General features: G+C 41.6%; 1 protein-coding gene across 1 annotated transcript in view; it reads right to left on the minus strand.

The window, feature by feature from the left end:
- The window catches only part of LOC144690713 (E3 ubiquitin-protein ligase RBBP6-like), a 26,823-nt gene continuing 2,653 nt past the window's right edge, over nucleotides 1-24,170 (minus strand). Inside the window, exons 2-14 of the mRNA XM_078558478.1 lie at nucleotides 21,065-21,153; nucleotides 20,870-20,966; nucleotides 20,013-20,152; nucleotides 19,501-19,673; nucleotides 19,068-19,171; nucleotides 12,879-13,270; nucleotides 10,971-11,061; nucleotides 10,051-10,111; nucleotides 9,912-9,969; nucleotides 8,417-8,776; nucleotides 6,500-6,601; nucleotides 2,826-4,610; nucleotides 1-1,966 (exon numbers count right to left, since the gene is read on the minus strand). Coding sequence (XP_078414604.1) covers nucleotides 385-1,966; nucleotides 2,826-4,610; nucleotides 6,500-6,601; nucleotides 8,417-8,776; nucleotides 9,912-9,969; nucleotides 10,051-10,111; nucleotides 10,971-11,061; nucleotides 12,879-13,270; nucleotides 19,068-19,171; nucleotides 19,501-19,673; nucleotides 20,013-20,152; nucleotides 20,870-20,966; nucleotides 21,065-21,102 — 4,983 coding nt within the window. The 5' untranslated portion in view covers nucleotides 21,103-21,153 and the 3' untranslated portion in view covers nucleotides 1-384. The remainder of the gene's footprint in view (nucleotides 1,967-2,825; nucleotides 4,611-6,499; nucleotides 6,602-8,416; nucleotides 8,777-9,911; nucleotides 9,970-10,050; nucleotides 10,112-10,970; nucleotides 11,062-12,878; nucleotides 13,271-19,067; nucleotides 19,172-19,500; nucleotides 19,674-20,012; nucleotides 20,153-20,869; nucleotides 20,967-21,064; nucleotides 21,154-24,170) is intronic.

The following is a 24,170-nucleotide window of genomic DNA, read 5'->3' on the forward strand; positions in this document are numbered from 1 at the left end:
TGAATTCAATGAAAATTTATTCAGTCAAAAGATGACACAGTGAGGCTTTTACTTTATACTGCAAATCATCAGGCAAAACATTTACATTAATTACACTGTCAGCTTGTATACACAGCTATAAAAAAAAAGTTTAGTGAAAAATTTTCACAGTAGTTCCCAGTGTAGTCTGATAGTTTACTTAAAAATGCTGCAGCATAATCTGCCCATACCCATGGTCAAACATAATTCTGTACAAAAACTAATTTATAAACCTTCAATATTACAGAAAACAAAATCTTTGAAGTTGCAGTAGACTCAGCGCAGAATAGCAATGTCCGAGTGAATATTTACAAAGCTTCTAATGTATTTATTACAGGATCTGATCAAACATTCCAGCCACCCCATCTAATCAGTTTCTGCCGTTCGTAAGATGACAGATGATCGGACCTTCTGGTCGCTGTCCTTGTCCTTCTCTTTGTCCTTGCTTTTTTTAGACTTTTTCTTTTTATGTTTGTGTTTCTGTGTTTTGTCAAGTTCAGATTCAATGCCCAAGTGTTTCTTGTGCTTTTTGTGCTTCTTGTGTTTTTTATGTTTCTTTTTCTCCTTTTTCTTCTTTTTCTTCTTGCTGTCCTGAGTGTCCTCCGAGCTGACACTGCTACTGCGGCTGCGAGTCTGGCTCTCACTTGGGCTGTGACTCCGACTGCAAATGGGGCTCAAGCTGTTTTGGATGTGACTTTTAGTGTTGCTGTTTCTGGAGCCCACAGACACCCCCTTGACCTCTCTAGCTTGGTCCATGATTTCTTTTGCCTCCCTTCCCTCCCTCAGTGCATGCTCCTCCTCACTCTCACTCTCACTGTAGTCAGGTTCAAAGGCTGCCTCATCAGTTTCTCTGGCCAGGTCCAGGGAGTGACGAGAATGCCGGGTAGAGCGACTGACAGGCCCTGGGGGCTTGTTGCGACTGTGGTCTTTGTCACCCCGCCCAAGAGAATGCTCTTGATCGCTCTTTTCAGCTGATATTTCAGTCCGGTGAGAAACCTTATTCCCACTTACTAGCCTGTCCTTATTGTTCCTCATTTCCAACGTGCGTTTCTCCTTCTCTCGGCTGGAAATGGCTGATTTTGGTTCTTCAGTGGCATTTCTAGACTCTGACCCACTCCTGTGATCTGCCTGCGGCTTCCTGTCTTTCCCAGGACTTTGGTCATTTTTCTTGGGCTCAGTACTACATTTCCTGCTATCTGTCTGTTGCTCCTTGCCTTTTTGACTGTGTGTCAGCTCTTCACACTTACTGGGAGAATCGCGCCTCCTAATATCTTTGCTTCGTTCCTCTCTGCGCTTGGATATCGGAATTTGCCTATCGACACTTTCCACCTTCCCATCAACACAAGGAACTGTGTCTTTGTTTGAAGTTCCTCTACTGCCTGGCTCCAACTTTTCAACTACTCGGTCTTTTGAAAATTGAAGAGAGTTTTTACCAATTGCTGACTCGATATCCCGCTCTGCAACTGCTGGCTTGTCGGGCTGAGCCAGAACTTTCTTCTTGTCTGCAGTCTCCTTGTCTGACACATGCTCCCTATCTTTGGTCTTTAAACCTTTCTCATTTAGAGTTGAGATTTTTGCAGGTGCTTTGGGCTCCTGCTGAACCTCATCCAGGTTTGGTTCTTTAGCAGTTTTTGGGGCTCTCTCGGAAGGAGCAGCCTCTTTATCGGTTTGCTTTGTTGGGTTTACAGGCTTCACACTGGCACCCGGTCCAGAGCTGGCAGCTTTCCCAACATTTAATGCAGCAGCAGCTGCTGTCTTCCCTTCATCTTCATCAGTTTCGTAATCCTCCTTCTCCCACTTGGAACGAGGAACTTGGACAATGACAATTTCATCTTCAGCTGGGGGTCTAGTATCGCTATTATACTCCTCCATAGTCTTGATCACTGTCTTCTTTGTGTCCATTTTCTCTTCTGCTTTCCTAATGGGGCTCCCTCCAGCAGAACTGGTACTGGGGTGGAAAAATAAGAGTACAATTACATCATCTTTACTGTCAGTTCTCCCTTCCCCACATCAGTAGCCACAATTCCTAATTATGGTCACGTAGAAAGGTTCATACAATGCAGTAGATACACCAAGCATTCAAGCACTAAGCTGAAATAGCACATGTCAAGCACACACAACTTGCCCCACCAAATCCACCTCAGCTTTGTTGGAATGCACTTCCCTGTATGGAGAGGAAGCCAGAGCATAGGGTGATCTCATGCACCCACCCTAAACCCCTTGGATATGGTTGATGCATAATTAATTTGGGGATGGAGAACATTCTGCTAGACCAGTTGATCTTGTATGCAATGGCGGGTTTGAAATAACGTTACAGTTTTATGCTGCGAAAACAGACTTGATTTTTCAAAGCAAGTCTGATTCTAGCTGAACAGGACGTTTTATATAGTTGCTGCAGTTAAGAATCAAATGACAGCGGGAAAAATAAATACAAACAGCCACACAAAGATGTGCTTATAGGGAGAAGACAGATGGTTTCCTCCTTGCTCCCACAACTGGATTTAAAACTGCAATAGCATGCTCAACATACAGATTTTTTGTTGGGGAAGGTGCGAGTTTAAAATGTTTTGACATTCACTAAAGTTGGCACTGGAATTTTGTGGCTTTGGCTATCAATTTCATCTGGAATCACGGAATGCCAAAACTTGGTTGTGGTAACCAATCCATATCACAGGAACACTAACTGGGTACCTTAATAACACTTCAAGTAAAATACACAGAACCACACTTGGTCCCCTCCTTTCCCAGAAACCAGGCCATCCAATGATAACCACGCCAAACAAGAATAAGATCTGAAGTGCACTAACCTTGTGTAATCCACAAGGGTTGAACCAGCCGCCTCGCCCCCAGTCACTTTCCTTCTCGTCTTTGTTCTCACTTTCTCAGGTTTGGATTTCCCGCCGTTCATTTCCGCTAACTCCGTAGGCTCTTCCAGTGCAGCTGGGGACTCCCCGCTCACGATCTTTTTGCCACTCTCCCGGTTTATTTTGATCTTCCTCACTGGCACATTTGCTGGAGTGGCCTTCTCCTCTTCAGTAGGCAGGTCTGTATGTTTTTCTGTTGATTTCTCAGTGCCGGAGTTGAATTTGCCTTTCACTGAAGGTTTTGATGCCTCTGGCGTCTCTACTTTTGATGATTTAGTTGGAGGTGTTCCAAGTTCCCTCTCTGTCACTTTTTCGTCAGTTTTTCTTTTACGCTTGTCAGCTTTTACCTCTGCTTTACTTGGCTTTTCATCTGCTTTAACTGCCTTTTTTGATTTGTCATCCCTGTTGACTGCTTTTTCATGTTTCTCGTGTTTGGTCTCCTCCCTAGGGTAATCCTTTCTTTGCTTTTCCTCTTTTGCAATCTTCATCTCCTGGTATTCACGTCCCATTTTAAGCTGCACCTTCCTGGGCAGAAAGAACTTCTCGCTTTTTGGCAGCAGATGGATTTTTGCCCCCTCTACCTTGGGAGGACATTCCTCCTTTGCTTTCTTTGTGCTGGACTCACTGTAAGGGGATTTATCCCTTTCTCTCTCTATGGGCTTTTCCTGAGGTGCTTTTGCTGTTTTCCCTGAGGATTCTTTCTTGGGCGTGCCACTCTCTGCTTTGCGTTTCAACTTTTCACCTTTTGCTTTCGACTTTTCCTTTCTGTCCTTGTCAGATGTGGATTTGTAAGGAACCGAGTCTCCTTCCATGGGCTCATCTCTCACAGGTGTCGCATCGTCCCTGCTGAGGGGTAGAAACACGGTGGACCCTTTCCCTTCATCGCCAGCAATCTCCCCAGTCTTTTTCCCGTCCTGAGAAGATTCTGGGTTAGTGGCCGTCTCGGTTTCATCTTTTTTCTTCTTCCTGTGTTTTTTATGCTTCGTTCCTTTAGACTCAGGACGAAGATTTTGTGCTTCTTTTTCCTTTGACCCCCTCTGTTCTTTCGCAGCGTGACTCTCTTTGTAGGGATATTTTTCTGGATAATTACCAGCACTAGCCACATTACGACCCCGGGGGGCCTGTTCTGCTGGATAATCATCCCGACGGCCTCGGCCGTGAGGCGAACTGTCGCGCCTGGCACCAGCTGTGCCAAAACGTTCTGGAGAGAAGTGGTCCTTGTTTGAGGGAGACCGAGGTCGTGGCTGATTACCACTGCTGTAGCCCTTATAATATTCGTACCACGCTCTGCATCGTCTTTCCCACTCTCTGTACCGCTCCCTCTCGTAAGAGTCTCTTGGATCACGAGGCCTATCATAAAGTTCTCTGTAGTCGAATGGAGGTGGCGGCTCTCTGTAGCGATCATAATACTCACGATCATTTTCACCCTGTGGGGCACTTCGTTTGTAAGGAGAATGGGTTTTGTAATTCGGAGATCGGGAACGGGAACGATAGCTCCTGTAGGATGGTGACCTGGATCTGGACCTGTGGAACCCACGAGACCGTGATCTGGATCGATAAACTCGACTCTTCCCACTACCTCTTCGATACGAAGGAGATCTTGAATAGGAACGACTTGGGGATCGACTGACTGACCGAGAATAAGATCGTGAGGAATGAGATCTGGACTTGGAATAAGAGTAAGAGCTTCCACTGAACGATGATCCACTATATGAACGTGACCTGGACCTGAGCAGCAAAAGAGAAAAGGGGATTACGTATCAAATGTTACAATCAGATATTGCGAACAAATAATTGAAATGCAGAAGTTTTCTACCATATGTCTGAAAAGGCAGCCCTTTGGACTGTGGGTTACAGGTTTCCCAATATATAAGGAATAATGGAACCAAAGAAAAGGTGCAAGAAACATTCATTAGAATTCTTCTGTGGTCAGATGAGTTATGTTCAGAGACTTGAGCTACATCTAACTAAGTTGGGACGGTAATGGGTTAGGGGAAATTGAGCAAAATTTAAAAAGGAGGTGGCCATCGGGGAAGGGGAAAGGGTAGGAGGGGGGAGCAACAGGCAGTCAGCCTGAATGGAAGCAGGTTCTGGCTAGACACTCTGCTTCATCTGCTGCCTCCAGATTTCAGCTGTTCCAAAACTTGATGACGTCCATTACAGTAACTCCTCACTTTAAGTCAACCCACTTAACATTGTTTTGTTTTCACATAACTTATTCTTAGGGCCGTTTATCCAATTTGCATCATTTTCGCTTTAATGTCCTTTGCACTCTAGGCCAGTCTTCGCCATGTTCTGATGCCAGAGTCTCTACCAACATCACCAGAAGCAAAGGCTGTGGGGAGAGAGTGAGTGTGAGACACAAGGTCGAGGAGCAGGAGTGCAGGGCAGGAAGCTTGACGCAGAGCCTCGGGTAGGATGGTCATCACCACTCCGCAGTGTCATGGCGGCTCGGGATGGGAAGCTGCCATCCGGGTGCTGAAGTATTAGCAACCGTGCTTACCTGCTGGCTCAATCGGCTGCCCAGGACAGCGTGCAGAGGTGAAGCCCCTATTTTGGGGAGGGGGGGCGGCAGCGGCAAAGCGAGGGGGCAAAGGAGGAAGAGAGAAAAAAGGAGGGAGAGAAAAGAGACAGTGGGAAATGAGAGAGAGAGTAAAAGGAAAGCAAGCAAAAAATTGAGCTGAGTGCTGTAGGAGAGACAGTAGCTAATCCATTATGTTATGCTATAAATATTTAAATTAGATGTGTTATACTCAGTGATTTATTTTACTTTACAAGTTATTCTAGATAGGAATTCAGTGCTGCACATGTATGATACAATATTTCAGCTTGTACATTGGTTTCTCTGGGAAAGAAACGTCATTAACATTAAATTAATTATGGGTGCCCATAGGAATCCAAGTTGCTTCACTTAAAGTCACGATTTTCAGGAACGTAACCATAACTTTAAGTGAGAACTTAATGCATTCTGAAACCATGTTGAGCATTACACTTGGAATAGCGAACTTCTAATACAAGCTTTTGAAATTACAGAAAACTAAGCACTGCAGAAAATGTCAGAGAAAAACAATATTTATCTGGGTGACATCACAAGTCCACTCTGTAATACCACAATAGGGACAGAGGTCTGAGGTACCAATCACGATATGCAAAGACACCAGAGGGCTTTGATCTCTTAATGAGAGAGGGAGATGAAACTCCTCTGAATGTAAAATGCAGGCAGAGGGAAGATTAAGTCAGCAAGTGCATAAACCTTACTTTGTATCATTTAAGGTTAGCTGTGCACCGAGGACACTCTGCTCCTTCAAACATTAAATTGCAAGTATTCCAGCAACGGACAGAAAATAGGACTGAGAGAAGAATAGGGATCGAGACGCCTTCAGTGTAAAAGTACTTACACCACCCCCAGCAGCTTTACAGGGATCAAAGAAATGGTGATGATGATTACAGGAGAATGCCATTTTGTTACACCAGCACAATAGTACTTGTGGTTGTCAGATCAGACTGTCCCTCCATCTACAGGCTAAATAAATGAGCATCCCAAACAAGTTTCACTTTTTACCTGCTGCAGGACTCAGAGATCTGCTTATGGTCAGATTTCACTACAAGCCGATTACCTGGAGTAGGAGCGTCTGCGTTCCTTTTGGATTTTTCTATACTCCATTAACTCTTTAGCGAAATCATTGGTGAACTCATCAAGCTTCGACTTTTTCTTCTCCCTAAAATGTTTTTGGTGGCAGAGGGTGGGGGAAGGACAGAACGTGAAAAAGAACAAAGCTTAATAAAACAAATATTGCAGGACTTTAAATATTTAACACAGCAAACGCATCTATGAATCTTGCAAATGTAGGCTCTCTTAAAATGCTAACAGCAGCAGTGTTAACTGTTGCACTTTTATACACATGAAATATAGAACCGAATCTGGCTACAAGTTGCATCATGTGAAGTAAAGCTACAACCCTGCAGCCTCCTCACTTAGAACCATTTCAAGAAATAGATTGTAATACAGCCTAAGTCTGTTAGTCACACACCAGCTTGCTCTCTTACAAGCAGTGTACAGCCAGTAAAACAGTAAAATATTCAATTTGCACAGCCACACAAGCTGCTTCCCTCTACTCAGAGAGCACTAAAATACAGAAAAGAAACTTGCACAAGGGGCGTTTATAGTATTTGCAAATGCTGAGGTGCAGCAGGATTATTAAATACTGTAGAAGAAAATGTCCCTGTTGGGTCTCCTCCTCTGATTATTAAGCCATCGCATGCACTTTATGACAGGACAGTCAAGTTGTTGACGATCCTGAAGCAGCCATAAGCACTAGTGCAGGACTGACCAGCAGATAATAGACAGTTGGACAATGGCTGCTTTTCACTGGATTCACCAGAAGTAGTGCTGCACCAAGGGAAAATTAAATCACAGCGGTTGGAGGGTTTGGGCCCATCCTGCCAATTGTCAGCCCACTCAATGGATAGTGTTCTTATTCATTGCCAGCCAAAAACAATGTTTGTGCTGCATGAACCTGTTAGTCACTTGCAGCTTGAGAAGACTGAAATGCTACACAGCATTGACTTTGTTAAAATTCAGCCCAGTGCTTATTTCAATACTAAACAACATTTGATTCAATTTGTGTTCTCGGGTTGCATGGAACAACCAGGGGCACACTGAATGAAACACTGGGGCTCTTTACAGACAGATTTTGTTCCAATTTTTTTTGCAATTACTATGGCTATTGCTGATAAGAAATATATGTTGCCAAGTTTTAGTCTCACAGAACTCATCAGCACAAGAATATCAAATTTCAAATGATAACAAATACACTAGAGGAGAAAAGGGTGCTGATTGGTTGGCAAGTTCACTGATTGCTTTCTTTATGACAACACCTCAGCCAATGGGTAACACAAACAAACAGCTAATTGCTACGCAAACAATCATTTTAAGATAATCAGTTGAGCTTGTGACGTGGCTCATTTATGTAAGAAATATCATACATTCATACACAGGGGCCTGTTCTGAGCAAACAAAAGGAGAATTACTGTGGAGTGTCAAGCCCCTGTCCTGCATTCAAGGGTCAACAAGATAAACTCTTAAAACAAACATATGCTTATATGTTTATAGCAGGACTGCACAGAACTGTATACCATAGATAAAGATCATTAGCTACTGAAACAGAATTGGGCAAAGATGCTTCCATCTCACAGTAACTCTCGGCATGACTCCTGAAAGTAGCAACTGAACTTCAATTACATTTAATGTAATTACTGCTAGAAAATTATGAATGTCTGCAGATCAGTCAGCATCTGAAAGCCTGTCTTTTAATGTGTGGGGTAGAAAATCATCAGAACAGTTCTGATGAAGGGCCCCATCTGAAACATTCATGGATGCTGAATAACCTGATATGTGTGATTTGTATTTTTATTTAGATTTTCAAAAGTTATGGTGCAAATAATGCATCTAATGACAGTTCAACTGCAGCCAGCTTCTCAAAGGAAGAACCCCATTATATACACAGACAACAGAAAATACAAAGACCACTCACTCCTCTTTTAGGCGTCGCTGCTCCCTGTAGAACTCCTCCCTGGACAGCGGAGGTGCTTGTGTGACTGTTGGTATTACGCTGGCAGGAGCCGCTGGGGTGGCAGGAGGTACCCATGGGGCAGAAATTGTGGCAGGAGCTGGAGGGAATCCTGGAGGAGGGATGCTAAATCCCGTGGGTGGGGGTTGGCTAGGAGGAAACTGTGGAGGAAACTGAGGGGGAGGCACTCCTGGAGGAAGAGGGACAGGGTGAGGTGGTGGAGGATACAAGGCTGGGGGGTGCACATACACTGGTGGGGGGTTTGTTGCCTGTGTTCGGTTCCTTGGAACACGATCACCCTGCTGATGTCCTCTGTTGGGTGGCCTAGGGGAACAGATTAAACAAAGATAAGCAGAAATACTAAGTCGCAGCAGCAGATCATCTGTAAGCACCTGAGAAAGGTTTCATGTTTGCCACATGATACCCATTTTGAGAACTTTCTATTATTGCAGATGCATTGGTAGGTATTCTCAAATATGGTTTTTCAAGGTAAATGCTTTAGCATCCTGTGGGAAATTGGGAAACCAAGATGTCAAGGAGCAATACTGGCTCCCAGAGATTGTTGTGGGCAGCTCAACTAGAAACTGAACTGAAAGTCATCATACTCAATTTACACTGCTCACTGAAAAATCATAGAACCATGCAAAATTATACTTGCTACAATCTGTAATGATGGAAATTTATTCTCAAATGGAATTAGGATTTATTGAAAAAATGCAAATAAAGATCTGAATGAAATAGTTAAGAATGCCTAAAAGAGTCAGTGCCATTTGAAATACAATGATTCCTATAACCATATATGTATGAAATAAAATTAGAAATCAGCTAAACAACAGCTTTATTTTGATAATTATGTTGAATGGAATGAGGGAGGGGAAGTATTATTACTTTTGTTTATGTAGGGGTGCATCACATTAAAACATCTCAAGTATTCCACACCACCTGTGCTTCAGCACACAGTCCTGCTGCTGTGAGCACCTTAGTTAGAATGTAGCCCAGGCCAACTTGATGAGTGTCCTTCTCTTTTCTGGTTGCAAAAAAATCCCACCCAGGAACTAATGGCTGCAAGTGGATAATACAGAAGCGCTCACAATTCAAAATGTCAAGTCCACACAGGAAAGCCACAATGCAGTCAAGATGTGGGTAACTGGAAATGCTACAGTGGTGCAGTTGCTTTTCTGAAGTTGGGACCATGGTTAAGAATGTTAGGGGAAAATCACAGAAAGCTTTATGCTATACCTATTCCGTGTTACACACAACCTGGGAGGGCTTGCCAAGTCAGGTTAAAAGGATTTCTAAATCAACATCTAACCCTAATACCAGGATTTTCATTACAAAAGGGAAAAAAAAACTATTCCCAAAAGTAGAATTAGCATTCATAGATCCATAAGATTGAAAACTATCTAGGAAGATACAATTTGTTGAGTTTGGACACAAACTCAAACTGGCTCCTACTTACACTTCCCAGCCAGGTCTGTTTCCTGGTGGTCGTACCCCACCGGTCCTCATTGGCTGACCTAAAGAAAGTACATAGGAATTAATGCTTTGATTTGGTTGTTATAACTAAAAGTCAATCTGAAAACAATTTCTGAACAAACCTGTTGTGGGTATGGACTGTCCATGTGAAGCAGGATGACCAAGAACAGGAACCTGATAACCCTGAAATGGAACCAAATGACAATTAAGCCAACCAAAGTAATAGCACATCACTAACTGGGCAGATTACAAGTTAATTCACAGCTTTAACCAAGTGCAAGAAAACAAACCAAGGTTCTTCCAAGTTATTCCCACTGAACAGAATTCCAATGGTTCTCATTTATAAAATTGCAACAAACCAAATTTCAATTTCTAATGCAATCTCAATGGATCAAAAATCTTGCCCCACAGCATAAGATTATTTCAATGGAACACACTGCACCCCATTTATTCCCATTGTGTAATTACAAGACCAGAAATTACAGCTTTTTACCTTCTTACAGGTAAAAGATAGTACAATTTATCAGTAGGTTGGATAGACTGCAAGGAAGTACACTTCCAAGTTCTAACCACTAGCATTGCTTTTGGTTAATCATCCCGTCATTGTTGTGCATGCTAAGGTCAATGACCTTTTAGTCACCGATCCTCTCAATTTTAAAGTTTAGCCTGAAGGAGCTGAATTTCAACTTCATGTCACATGCAACTTGCTGTTAAATTTCATACAGGGTCCCATCTGAAAAGCCTGCATTTGGAGTTTTATATCCCGCTTTCCATTTTGGTCCCTGTTTAGCATTCTATTTCTTCCTGGCCTCTTCCATTACTCCTTCCTATATCTTTGTTTTCCCACTCCTAGTCCCAAATGTTGCGTGCAATAAATTGCCTCTTTTCATAGCTTCTGTGAGCTAAATTCAGCGCATGAAATGAAATTGAGGGATGAGGATGCTTTTTACAAGGTGTATGTAAATTACCCTATGTCTGTCAGTGCATCAAGCAGGACAACTACATATAACTGTAAAACAAAGAAACGTGATAAATGACTTACCTTCAATGCACAAGTACTGCTCGTGGACATAGATGGGCTGCTAGTGGTTATTCCAGTAGTGGCAGAAACTACAACAGTTTTGCTGAGTTCACTGAACATGAAATAAGAATAAAACACTTTTGCTTTTAATTCAATTGAGATTTAACTTCAACACTTACTGCCTGTTTAGTGATTGTGGGAATGGGTGACAGTGTTCACTTGAATTAGTTCCCAAGGTGATTTTATGATTATTTGAACAATATCCTGTTCTGCATTGATGCCATGTGTTATAGAATGCTGATAGAGGAGTCTTAAGTCCTTCAGCCTACTCCCATTGTAGTTTTGGCCAAATGTTATTATAACCAGCTCCCTCCATTTACGTAATCTAATAGCTGCACAGAATAAACAGCCTACAGTGACATACCGCCTTTAAAAGAGATAAGATGACAATTAAGAATGGTGATTGAGGAAGGCAATAGAGTGAAACCAGGGAATTATAGACCAGTTAGCCTAACATGTTGTTGAGAAGTTGCTAGAGTTTATAATTAAGATTAGGGTGACTGAGAACATTGCCAGCTGATTAGAGAGCACCAGTGTGGATTTGAAAAGGGTAGATCAAGCCTGAATAATCTGATTGAATATTTTGAAGAGATGGCTAAAGTCGTGGACAAAGGAATGTCAATGGATCAATGTTTGCCATCTGATGAAGTCCCTCATAAGAGGCTTTTATCTAAAGTCGAAGTTCATAGAACTGATGGCAAATTATTGACCTGATTAGGAAACTGGCTAAGCAGAAGGAGAGACAGAGGGAGGGAGAGAGTAGGGGTAATGGGTTGGTATCCCAATTGGCAGGAAGTGATTTGGTGTCCTGCAAGGATCTGTGTTGGGAGTTTCAACTATTCACGTATTTATTCACAATTTAGATGGCGGGATAGAAAGCCACATATCCAAATTTGCCAGTGACACAAAGATAGGCAGCACTATAAGCAGTGTAGATGGAAAAGATATCAATAGACTAAATGAATGGGCAAAACCATGGCTAATGGATTTCAATGCAGGTAAATGTAAAGTCATGCACATGCAGAAATGTGGGAAGCTGGAATAGTCTTGGACAAACTGCAGAACTAAGGATGACAATAGCTGAAGTTTCGCCATTAATGGACAAGAGGGAAAAAGGACTGTGGGACACAGCAGTCCAAGCTCAAAATAATAAACTGGGATACATATCATTGGTGTTTAAAAAAAGTCATCTTTCACTGTTCTGGACCATGCTCATCTCCCCCACCACCACCCCCCACCAAAGTGGATGGTGTCATGGAAATCATTTGAAGACACAAGCAACTGAATAATGAAAGAAAAAAAATCTAACCACTGATGCTAATGGCTTTAAAGATGTTCTATTTAAGTCATCCAGCTTAGTTAATATCATAAAGAAGTGGTTGATAAGTGTCACATTACTTGCTGGAATCCAATCAAGGGTTTTGGAACAGATATCCAGGGTTAAGTTACAGACAGTATTGTATCTGGATATTGATCTGGTGTTCTGGATTGTAAAGTGGAAACAAAGATTTTGGAATTGCTCAAGAGTTAGCTAGGTATTATCATGGGGGCTTCCATGGAAGAATAAAGATTAGCTGAGTGGTTAATTATTATTGGCTGATGGTTTATATATAACAAATGTTCAGTAATTAGATACAAACTAGAGCCTATTTAAGAAGTATAGTTTAAAGAAGGAAAGGGTGAAATTTTGATTATAATGGTAGGAACATGTAGAACCAGTTGGACATTTAATGTGTAGCGGCAGCACAAAAACTATGGGCTAAATGGCCTGGTTTTGTGCAGAAATCCCTGCGGTGATCTACTAAACAACTTCCCTGAAAAGCTGACAGCTACTGCAATCGCTAAAAGGTTCTGACAAGAAATACTTACAGAATATCCCCTTCTTCGTGCTTTGGAGGTAGATGAAGAACATGAACTGCAGCTGTTGACAAATCTGGAGCAGTGTCGTTGGCAGTGGAGGGAGCTCTACTAGTTTTCACAGGGGAAGGAGCACGTACTGGGGCAGGGGCTGTACTTGGAAGGGAAGCTGGGGCAGATGTGTGGCCAGTCGGAGTAGTGGTGGTGACTGGCATGTCGGGTGGCTTTGAGATGGCTACTCTGTTTACAGGGAGAACAGGCTGAGGGTTGAGCTGGGGTAATGGCCTCAGAGCAGACTGTTGATTATGCATTTGATGAGATGGAACTTGTCGCTGCTGCTGAGTCTGCTGTTGCTTGCGAGTTCTTTTTGTGTAGCCAGTTTCATTTTTGAAGTTGTTAACAGCCTGCAAATAAAAGAATACTGTGGCTGAGAATAAGTTCGAAATTCCATCCCATTCTATTCTCAACACACACCTCGATAATTTGTTCTTCCATCTGCACTCAGATTTCTAGGATTTTACTCAAACAGCAATTTAAGGATGCAGTTCATACCATAGATAGATGTGATAAAACTAACTTGGTGCTACCAAACTAAAAGTTGCACAGCAAATTTACATTGTTAATAAATTAGATTTAGAATGACAATGCAATTACCTGAGAGATCCATTTTACTTTATATACATGTCGTTACCAAGGAAGATGCTACCTAGGCCATGGTAAACAAGGAGGTAATTCAGACACTAGATTGGTTTAAAATTGAAAAGGAGGTGGCATTGGATAAGTATCTGTACTTAAAGTTGATAAGGCACCAGGATCAGATGAGATGCATCCAAGGGTATGGAGGGAAGGGAGAATGGAAATTGCAGAGGGGCCATAATTTTTCAGTATTCCATAGACTCACTGATGGTCCTGGAGGACTGGAGAATTGCAAATGTTACACCCTTAGAACATAAGAACAGGAGTAGGCAATTCAGCCCTTCGAGCCTGCCCCGCCATTCATTACGATCATGGTTGATCTCATTTCGGCCTCAACTCCAATTTCCCGCCCTCTCCTCATAACCTTTCAACCCATTACTAATTAAAAATCTGCCTATCTCCTCAAATTTATTCAGCGTCCCGGCATCCACTGCACTCTGAGGTAGTGAATTCCACAGATTCATGACCCTTTGAGAATCTCTGATTTAAATCTACCACCCCTTAGCCTAAAACTATGGCCTCTCGTTCTAGAATGCCCCACAAGGGGAAACATCCACTCTACGTCTACTTTGTCTATCCCCTTTAGCATCTCATATACCTCAATTAGATCTCCTCTCATCCTTCTAAACTCTAGCGAGTATAGGCCTAAACTGCTCAATTTCTCCGCATAAGACAAGCCCTGCATCTCTGGAATCAATCTAGCGAACCTCCTCTGAACCGCCTCCAGTGCAACTACATCTTTCCTTAAGTAAGGGGACCAAAACTGTGCACAGTAGTCCAGGAGCGGTCTCACCAATGCCTTGTTCAGTTGCAACAACACTTCCCTATTTTTATACTCTATTCCTTGAACAATAAATGCCAAAATTCCATCTGCCTTCCTTATTACCTGCTGTACCTGCATACTAGCTTTCAGCGATTCATGCACGAGGACGCCCAGATCCCTCTGCACTGAAGCGTTCTGAAGTTTCTGTCCATTTAAATAAGAAGTCGCCTTTTTATTCTTCTGACCAAAATGGATAACCTCAGTTACCCACGTTAAACTCCATCTGCCAAATTTTGGCCCATTCACCTAACCTGTCCGTATCCATTTGTAAATTTCTTATTTCTTCATTGCAACTTACTTTCCCACCTATTTTGGTGTCATCTGCAAATTTAGCTATAGTACCTTCTATTCCTGAATCCAAGTCATTAATATAGATTGTAAATAGTTGGGGCCCAAAGACCGAACCCTGTGGCACCCTACTAGTTACAGCTTGCCATCCAGAAAAAGACCCATTTATCCCGACTCTCTGCTTTGTTGGTTAGCCAATCCTCTATCCAAGCTGATATATTACCCCTAACTCCATGTGATCTTATCTTGTACATTAATCTTTTGTGCGGCACCTTATCAAAGGCCTTCTGGAAGTCCAGATATATTACATCTACAGGATCCCCATTATCCACTTTGCTTGTCACATCTTCAAAGAACTCTAGCAAATTAGTCAAACACGATTTATTCTTCATAAAACCATGGTGACTTTCCAAATGCCCCATTACTACTTCCTTAACAATGGATTGCTAAAATTTCCCAATGACAGACGTTAAACTAACTGGTCTGTAGTTTCCTACTTTCTGCCTCCCCCCCTTTTCGAATAAGGGCATTATATTAGCATTTTTCCAATCCACTGGAACCTTTCCAGAATCCAGGAAATTCTGGAATATTATAGCCAATGCATCCACTATCTCCGCTGCCACTTCCTTTAAGACCCTGGGATGTAGGCCATCAGGTCCTGGGGACTTGTCACCCTTTAATCCCAATAGTTTGCTCAGTACTTTTTCTCTAGTGATGGTGATTGTTCGAAGTTCCTCCTTCTCTATATCCTCTGCACTACCTGTTACTATTGGGTTGGTACTAGTGTCCTCCACTGTTAAAACTGAGGCAAAATATTGATTAAAGTGTCTCTGCCATTTCTGCATTTCCCACTATTAACTCCCCAGTCTCGTCCTCCAAGGGACCAACATTCACTTTAGCTACTCTCTTTCCTTTTATATACTTGTAGCAGCTTTTGCTATCAGTTTTTACATTTTGCACTAATTATTTTTCATAATTTACCGTTGCTCTTTTTATTTTTTTTAGTAACCCTTTGTTGATCTTTAAAAGTTTCCCAATCTTCCAGCCTGCCACTGACCGTTGCAATTTGGTATGCCTTAGTTTTTGCCTTTAAGTTATCTTTAACTTCCTTGCTTAGCCATCGTTGCTTTTTCCCCCTCTTACCATCTTTCTTCCTCATTGGGATATATTTTACTTGGGAGGAATTGAATATCTCCTTAAATATCTGCTACTGTTCATCAACTGTCCTACCTTGTAGTCTTCCTGCTCAGTCCACTAAGGCCAAATCTGCCCTCACACCTATGTAGTTACCTTTGTTTAACTCCAGAACACTCGTGTGGGACTCAAGTTTCTCGCTCTCAAACTGAACTTGAAATTCTGACATGCTATGATCACTCTTCCCTGGAGGATCCTTTACTATGAGATCATTAATTAATCCCATCTCATTACACAAAACCAAATCCAGAATAGCCTGCTCTCTGGTTGGTTCCACAACATATTGCTCCAAGAAACAATCTCTAATACATTCTATGAACTCTCCCTCGAGGCTACCCTTGCCAATTTGATTAGTCCAGTCTTATATGCATATTAAAATCACCCATGATTATTGCCCTGCCTTACTTGCATGCTCCTAGTATTTCCTGGTTTATACTGTGCCCTACTGCTAAACTACTGTTTGGGGACCTATAGATTACTCCCACCAGGAACTTCTTTCCCTTGCTTTTTCTCATTTCTACCCAGACTGACTCTACGTCTTGCTCTCCAGTGCCTATATTATTCCTCACGATAGCACTGATCTCTTCCTTTACTAACAAAGCTACACCACCTCTTTTTCCTTCTTGCCTATCCTTCCGCAACATTGAGTACCCTTGGATATTCAACTCCCAAACCTGTTCTCCCTGTAGCCACGTCTCAGTAATTGCCACCAAATCATACCTATTTATCACAAACAAAAACAAAAATACCTGGAAAAACGCAGCAGCTCTGACAGCATCTGCGGAGAGGGATACAGTTGACGTTTCGAGTCCGTTTGACTCTTTATCAGACCTATTTATCTCGTGTTCATAAAGAGGGTGTAAATATAAGCCCAGCAAGTATAGTCAGTTTAACTTTGGTGGTGATGAAACTTCTGGAAACGATAATCTGGGACAAAATTAATAGTCACATGTACAAATGCGGGTTAACTAAGGAAAACCAGCATGGATTTTAAGGGAAAATAATGTTTATCTAACTTGGAGAATTTTGAAGAGGTAACAGGGAGGGTTAATGAGGGCAATGCTGTTGGCATGTGTACATAGACTTCCAAAATGTGTCTGATACAGTGTTGCATGACAGACTTGTGAGCCAAGTTATAGCTCATGGAATAAAAAGTAGCAATACGGATATGGAATTGACTGAGCAACAGGAAACAAAGTAGTGGTTAATGGATGTTTTTTGTGAAGGTTTGTAGTAGAATTCCTCAGCGGTCAATGTTGGGACCCTTGATATTCCTGATATATACTGATGACCTAGACCTTAGTGTACAAAGCACAATTTCAAAGTTTGCAGACGATACAAAACTTGGAAGCATTGTGAACTGTGAGGAGTGTCATGAAGCCCATTGACCTGTGGAGATTGTAACATTCAACAGGACATCCAATTCTGGTTACACTGGTTCCTGCCTAGTAACAAAGGTGGGACCCTCTGGGAGTATTTTGATAGGTTGCCAAGGTCAGTTCATGGGTCAGTGAACAATTCAGGCAGTCTGCTAGCTGAGAAGTGTCACGGACATAGGGACAGCAATAGGCCCTGTTAAGTAAAAGAAAGGAGCAAAGAAATAGGCCCCGATTTAAAGAGAGAGCTGCAGTTAGCAGACTGACTCCATACTGAGGACCGTTGAGGCAAAGGTGTCCCTTTGGAGCAATGACACTCTGCATGACACGGCCATAGGTCTGAAAGTGTGCTGGTGAGCTAATGTTGAGTCACTCAGGAATCCAAGGAGAAGGAACCTCAGAAGGCAAGATTGAAACCCTGTGAGGTGGGCCATTGCTAAAGCCGTCAGAGCGGGAGACACGGTTGGAGAGAATGCCAAGGCAGAATTTTCCAAGGTGGAGATTGGAAACACTCGTGAGGAGAATAAAGTTCTAGTAAGATTGGTTGACTTGCAGTGGGACTAGCCTCTGGACGATTTCTTGAGAAATCTATGGACTCTTTGTCTTGGTTGCATCTATCATTTACACTGCAGTGTGTGCGTTTGGCCACAGTTTGTCTGTCAATTCACATTTATCTCATGCTTACCCTGAGTGTTAAAGTAGAAGATACATATTGTAAATTGCTTTATCGTTCTGGACTTTAGAAAATTGTGTTTTCGTTTGTTCAAAACCTGTGAAATCTTGTAGCTTTATTCCAAAAGTGGATGTCTTGAATCTCAACCTTTATGTACTTTAAACAAAACATTACTGGCCCCTAACCGGATCTCCCCCCACGTCCCGGGGTCTGGCCAAGGATCATAACAGGAGGATCGCGCAGGACTTCAAAGGACATAGGCAGGTTGGTGGAACGGGTGGACAAGTGGCAGATGAAGTTCAATACGGAGAAATGTAATGAGATATATTTTGGTAGGAAGAACATGGAGGCACAAGATAAAGGGTACAAGTCTAACAGGGGTGCAGGAGCAGAGGGACCTGGGTGCCTATGTACCCAAGTCATTAAAGGTGGCAGGACAGGTTGAGAGCGCGGTTAACAAAGCATAGTTTCCTGGGCTTTATTAATAGGGGCAGAATACAACAGCAAGGAGCTTATATTGAGCATGTATAAATGACTAGCTCAGCCTCAGCTAGAGTACTGTATCTAGTTCTGGGCACCACATCTTAGGAAGGCATTAAAGAGGGGGCAGAAAAGATTCATGAGGATAGTTCCAGGGATGAGGAACTTCAGTTATGAAGATAGATTGGAGAAGTTACGACTGTTTTCCTAAGAGAAAAAAAGAGGGCCAAGAAGAGAATTTGATAGAGGTATTTAAAATCATGAAGAGTCTGGACAGAGTAAACAGGAAGAAACTGTTCCCATTCATGAAAGGATAGAGAATGAGAGGGCACAGATTTAAATTAATTAGTAGAAGCAGCAAAAAAAAAAGTGATACGAGGAAAAACATTTACACGGAGCGAGTGGTTAGGGTCTGAAATGCACTGCCTGAAAGTGTGATGGTGGCAGGTTCAATTGAAGCATTCAAAGGGAATTAGACTTGTTAACTGAAAAGGAAGAAGATACAGGTTTATGGAGAAGGTGGGGGAATGACAAGGCTAGCTGCTCATTTGCACAGCTGGTGCAGGCATGATGGGCCAAATGGTCTCCTGCTGCGGCAAAACAATTCTGTGGTTTGTATAAAATAGGAGCTATTAAACTTTGAATTAGGAATTCTAGGTTGGGTGAAATACCTGTCTTAAAAATTTGTTTGCAATCAAAGCATCAGGAGAAACATCCGTCTGGTGGCAAGTTGGGCAGGTGTGTTCTTCAGACTCCAGTAGTGATGTTCTAATACCTGCACATAGGAATTGGAGAAGGAAAAAATTACAGTTAAGACTAAAAAAAAGTACTTAGCAGTACAAAAAACACAGATGACCGCAGGAGAAATGATGGTGAATGGAAGATGACGACTTGCGTTTATAGTGTTTTTTTACGATCACTGGACATCTCAAAGTGCTTTACAGCCAATGAAGTATTTTTGAAGCATAGTTATTAATGTAATGTGAGAAACATGGCACTCAATACATGCACAGCAAACTCCCACAGACAATAACGGATATCCCAGTGTCCAACCAGCTTAGGCACTTGCTTGAATAGCAATGCATTCCCCAGATGGTCACTTACAATCATCACAATAACTGTTCCCACAGCATGGTATGACAACAGCATCCATCATAAGATCCTTGCAGATAAGGCACAACAGTTCATCAGGGATTGGATCTTCCTCTTCTGATGATGATGAGGGCTCCTCAGGCAAGAATGGTGGCTTTTCCTTCTTGCCCTGTGCATATGCTTCTCTAGAATAGAGTATATTTAATGGTTAGGTATTCAACCAGCAGCAGAGGCAACAATTAAGAGACAGTGCTTTAATTGATCTATTCCCTTAAAGACTGCAGAGAGATTTTATGTTTGATTACTTCATGCAGAGGTTGGTTAACATGGGGAATGACTGCCCAGGAAGCTAATTAAGGAAGGTAGTTTAGAAAATGTTCTAACAGGGGGATTGCACAGTTGTGGACCCATAACCCTTGCAATCAGATTAGCCCTATGCATGCATTAGGGGTTTTTAATTAAGGCTAAGTATCCACCAGACAAGCAGCTCAGTATTGTAGGTTAATAGAAATTCAAGTACTTACGCATCAATTGTGGGTATAGCATATTTCCCAGTATTGGTGAGCATTGCACCCTTCATGTTTGGGTCATCAACTTCTACCATAAAACTGCGGGGAATCCCCGTGCTTTTCTTAATCCTTGGCACAGCTTCAAAATTTTTGTCCTGAATTTTATCAAAAAAAAGTTGAAGTATTTATTCTTAAAATATATGCAACTGTCTTGCTGACAATACAGCTGCTCCCATGTGTTAGTAATCTTCTGCAGTTGCAGAGAATTTAGTGTTGAGCTAGCATACCTCCCAGAACTACTACCTTGACTTTGAAGCTCATCTATAATTATGAAGATTCAGTTGCATAGTTTATCGCAGAGTAGTGAGAACACATTAAAGCCAAGTGTAGGGCCAATTTCGCATAGAACCAGGTTTCACTTTTCCTGACAAGTCCAATCCAGGACAAAACACAAATTGAATTGTTTTAATCCTATAATTTGCTATGTTCCAACTCTACCAAAAAAGATTAAAAGGAAATTCATCCATCCCAGCAGCGAATAATGGATGACTGAATGAAGTTGCCTAACACTGTTCGATCTGGCCACATGTCTAGCAGATGACCAAGTACTTCAAGTGGACACCACAAAGTAAAGGATCAAAAGCACCGTTCTAGATAACACTAGGTCAATACAATAAAAGTACAGACTCCAGCAATATTGTTCTGCCACTAGGACAAATTTTAGATGTATTTCTGAAGCATTTCCGATTGGACCAACTTGCTCCTCGAGTTTAACCATTGGCCAGAGAAGGCAGGGAGTTTCAGGATCCCACTTCAAGAGCAACACAGAGTATTGTTACTACAAAATAAAAGGTTGAACCATGTTTACCCACCCCATTTGTTGGGCAGTTTTTAATGTAATGGCCAGGTTTTCCACAACGAAAACAAGTATAAGTTGGAGGAGGAGGACCCAAAGGTTTCTTCATGTAACTAGGAAAGAAAAAAAAAATTAATATATGCTATCAGTTGCCACCTGTGGAATATCAACCATTATTAAAATTTTGAATTGTGTTCTCTTTCCAACTTACTTGACTGGATCATATTCTTGGCCAGACTGAGTCATCATTGCCTTAATTTTATCTTCCTCTGAGGCGTTAGCTTCAGCCAGATTGGCCGTCTGTTTGATAGGCGTGTGTTACAAAAAAGATTACCACCCAGAATTTATTGTACACTCCAGTCCACATCCTGTAAAGAGTAGCAGGAAACCCTGTCCCTATTGCTCTTAAAAGTATGTCCACTTATATATACAGTACCACCTTCCGTCCAGCTTGTTGATTGGGGTGGGGGCAGATTTGTGGGAGGAAGGATTTGTCAAGCCTGTTATCTGCAGCAGAATTATAATACTTTCAGGAAGTCAAAGGGCATTATATAATGCTCAATGTAATGTTAAAAGGACCCCAGTGAAGCCCTCAGTGCCAGGTCACAACCCCAGTGAAGAAATTGGAGGTCAATGTGAGCATCTGAAATTTTCAAAGACCAAAACAATCCTAAATCAAATTATATTTCTTTCTATTCTTTGAAAAAAGGGAAATTCTGCAAAACAAAAAGCAGTAGAAATGCTGTTTAAAAAGAAAGCTTGGAAGAATTTTTACTGAAGCAGACTATTTGGGGGCTGCTAGCCAAATGAGAATGATGGTCATGCTTCATGGAATTTGTCACTTGTCTCAGAAATAGGACAAAGCCAACGATGAATGCTCAGTCAATGACAGAATGAACTGGATGAATATCATTCTTGCTTCTGGATCAATGCTGCAACCTTAGTGTAACAAATTCAAAGACCCAGTTCATCTAAAATTTAAATGTAAAAATATAATTTGAATTGTTCTGCATTAAATAAGGAGGAAATACAAACTTGCATAAAGCAAAAACAGCAGCTGTGAAGAAGCTTATTTTAGGTTGGGGGAAAGGGGTGTGACTTAAGGTCAGCATTTTCTCTTCCGTCAATTTACAGCAATTAACATCTCTAGCTCTTCTGACAGTCCAAAATATGAGAGATCTAACGTAGCAGAGTTCTTTGGAGATCTCACATAGCCACACCCAGCCTTTTGGGTTCTATTCCACACAATTTACCTAGCCATTTGGGTTCTATTCCACACAGCTTACACTCCTTCAGCACCATTTCAAACACTAGCACATGTACAGTAAAACCCTTGGTAAGACCAACTCTGCTGACTTTTCATTGGAAACTGACAATTAAATACAGCAATTTTCTGTGTGGGTGACCGCTCACCAGTTTCCCAACCTATGTTTTCATTGGGTATTTAGGCATTTTGATTAGAAATTAAAACTCTGAACTTAGACATTACAACTGATGAGCTTATTTTAATTGCCTGTGAACATGAAGTTAATAGGACTTATTTTTAAAAATTGCATACGAGGTGGAAAGATTTTGCATTGGGTTCACTATTCTGCAATAAGCCTCCAATTGTGGCCATATCATCAGGGTAAAAACGGCAATTTCCAATAAATTAAAGATAGATGGTGACATATGACAATGCAGCCCAGTCCTGTAGACCTGCCATCACCCAGTTCAAGGGAAGACTGGGTTTTCTGGAAAAAATCTAAATGTTAGTGGCATTTATTCCTATGGAATCATATAGGATAACTTGCAGAGCATCAACTTCTGAGGTTCTCTCATTGTCACTGGTTATTAGAGATTATGAGTTGGATTTCACAGTATCTAAAGGAGCACACAGGTAAAAATCACTCTGGCCCCATCAGGTACTGCACCAAGATTGTTAATAGGATGCTGTAACTTAAAACATTCAGAATTTGCACTCACACACTGAAACCTTCTGTCTGAAACAAAAAATTATCCACGCAATAAGTGGGGGCGACTTGACAGCTTTTCTCTTAATTTTAAGAGCAAAGTACAATCCACTCACCAACTTGTAGTTCAGATACTACGCATCATGACACAGACATTCTCAATTAAGCATGGAACCCCTTTTACTATAAACACAGTAACTCCTGCATCATGACAAATTATCACCCTGAAGTAAACTATTATAATGTGGTTAAATCCCACTCCCAATAGTTCAGGCAGCTACCAAATTATAATTGATAAACCTCCCCACATCAGAATCCAGCCTAACTACAAACTCATAGCCTTGATTACTCCCACATTAGAATAAATAATTTCCCTTCTGTACAACATGGATTATTTCCTCATTCCTTATTGTAACTGGATAAATTCCCCACTTGCCTCATTATAACATGGATAACCACCCCTATAACCCAGAGGAACTACTCAATCTCCATTAAGTTAGTTATCCACAACTATAATCCGAGCATCTCCCTCACATTTCTTAGATATCCATCCCTGTAAGCTGGGTAACTCAACAAGCTCTTCCACCAACAGATTTTGGCAAACACTTCACAAACCCATGTCCCTAATGTCAAAACCCATTTCAGAAGCAGAAATTAAACATCAGCTTTTAAGAAAATTGAATGGTAACAATGTGTAAGAAATACAGTATTGCACCAAATATTTTACCAGTTTTACATTAACCCTAATGGACTCATTCTGAGTCTTGCAGATGGAAAACAACTTCAGTTGCATGGAGAAATACTCTCCATCTCTTATATCATGGTGACCAGAAAATGGGCCTGTATCCGTTTTGCTAGCCCCGAAGGGCTTGTTCTAGTGCTCCCACCTTTAGCTGCAGTTATCCTGATTCTTCAGGTTATTCCACACAGGAAAAAAAATCAGATTTTAAACTGATCCTGTATTCAAGATTTTCATTCCTGCACCACCTAATTCAGGGAGCGCTCCCCATGGTCATTTCCAGGGTCATTTTTTTTTTATAATACAAGACCAAAGGCAGCTTAAAAACCATAACACTCAGCAAGGAATCCAGCCTAATCAAATACCTATCAATGTTGGTAAGTTTCTATTCCAATGGCTATGCAAAAGCTACATATAGAGAAAGCAACACAGAAATCAAACCTGTATTGAGTCGCCTGACAGGACAGCCAGGGGTTTTGGGAGATAGGAGGAAGGGGGAGACCTGCAAACTTGTTAATCGTAAACAGCTGATTTTGGAGGGGAAAGAAAACCAGAGGACATATTTTCCTTTCTAGTTATCTAACGGTAGAAAATAGGCTCCACACCAATGGACATTGGAAAGGAAT

The sequence above is a fragment of the Cetorhinus maximus genome, chromosome 15 (assembly GCF_964194155.1).
Source record: "Cetorhinus maximus chromosome 15, sCetMax3.hap1.1, whole genome shotgun sequence".
NCBI classification, from domain to species: Eukaryota; Metazoa; Chordata; class Chondrichthyes; order Lamniformes; family Cetorhinidae; genus Cetorhinus; species Cetorhinus maximus.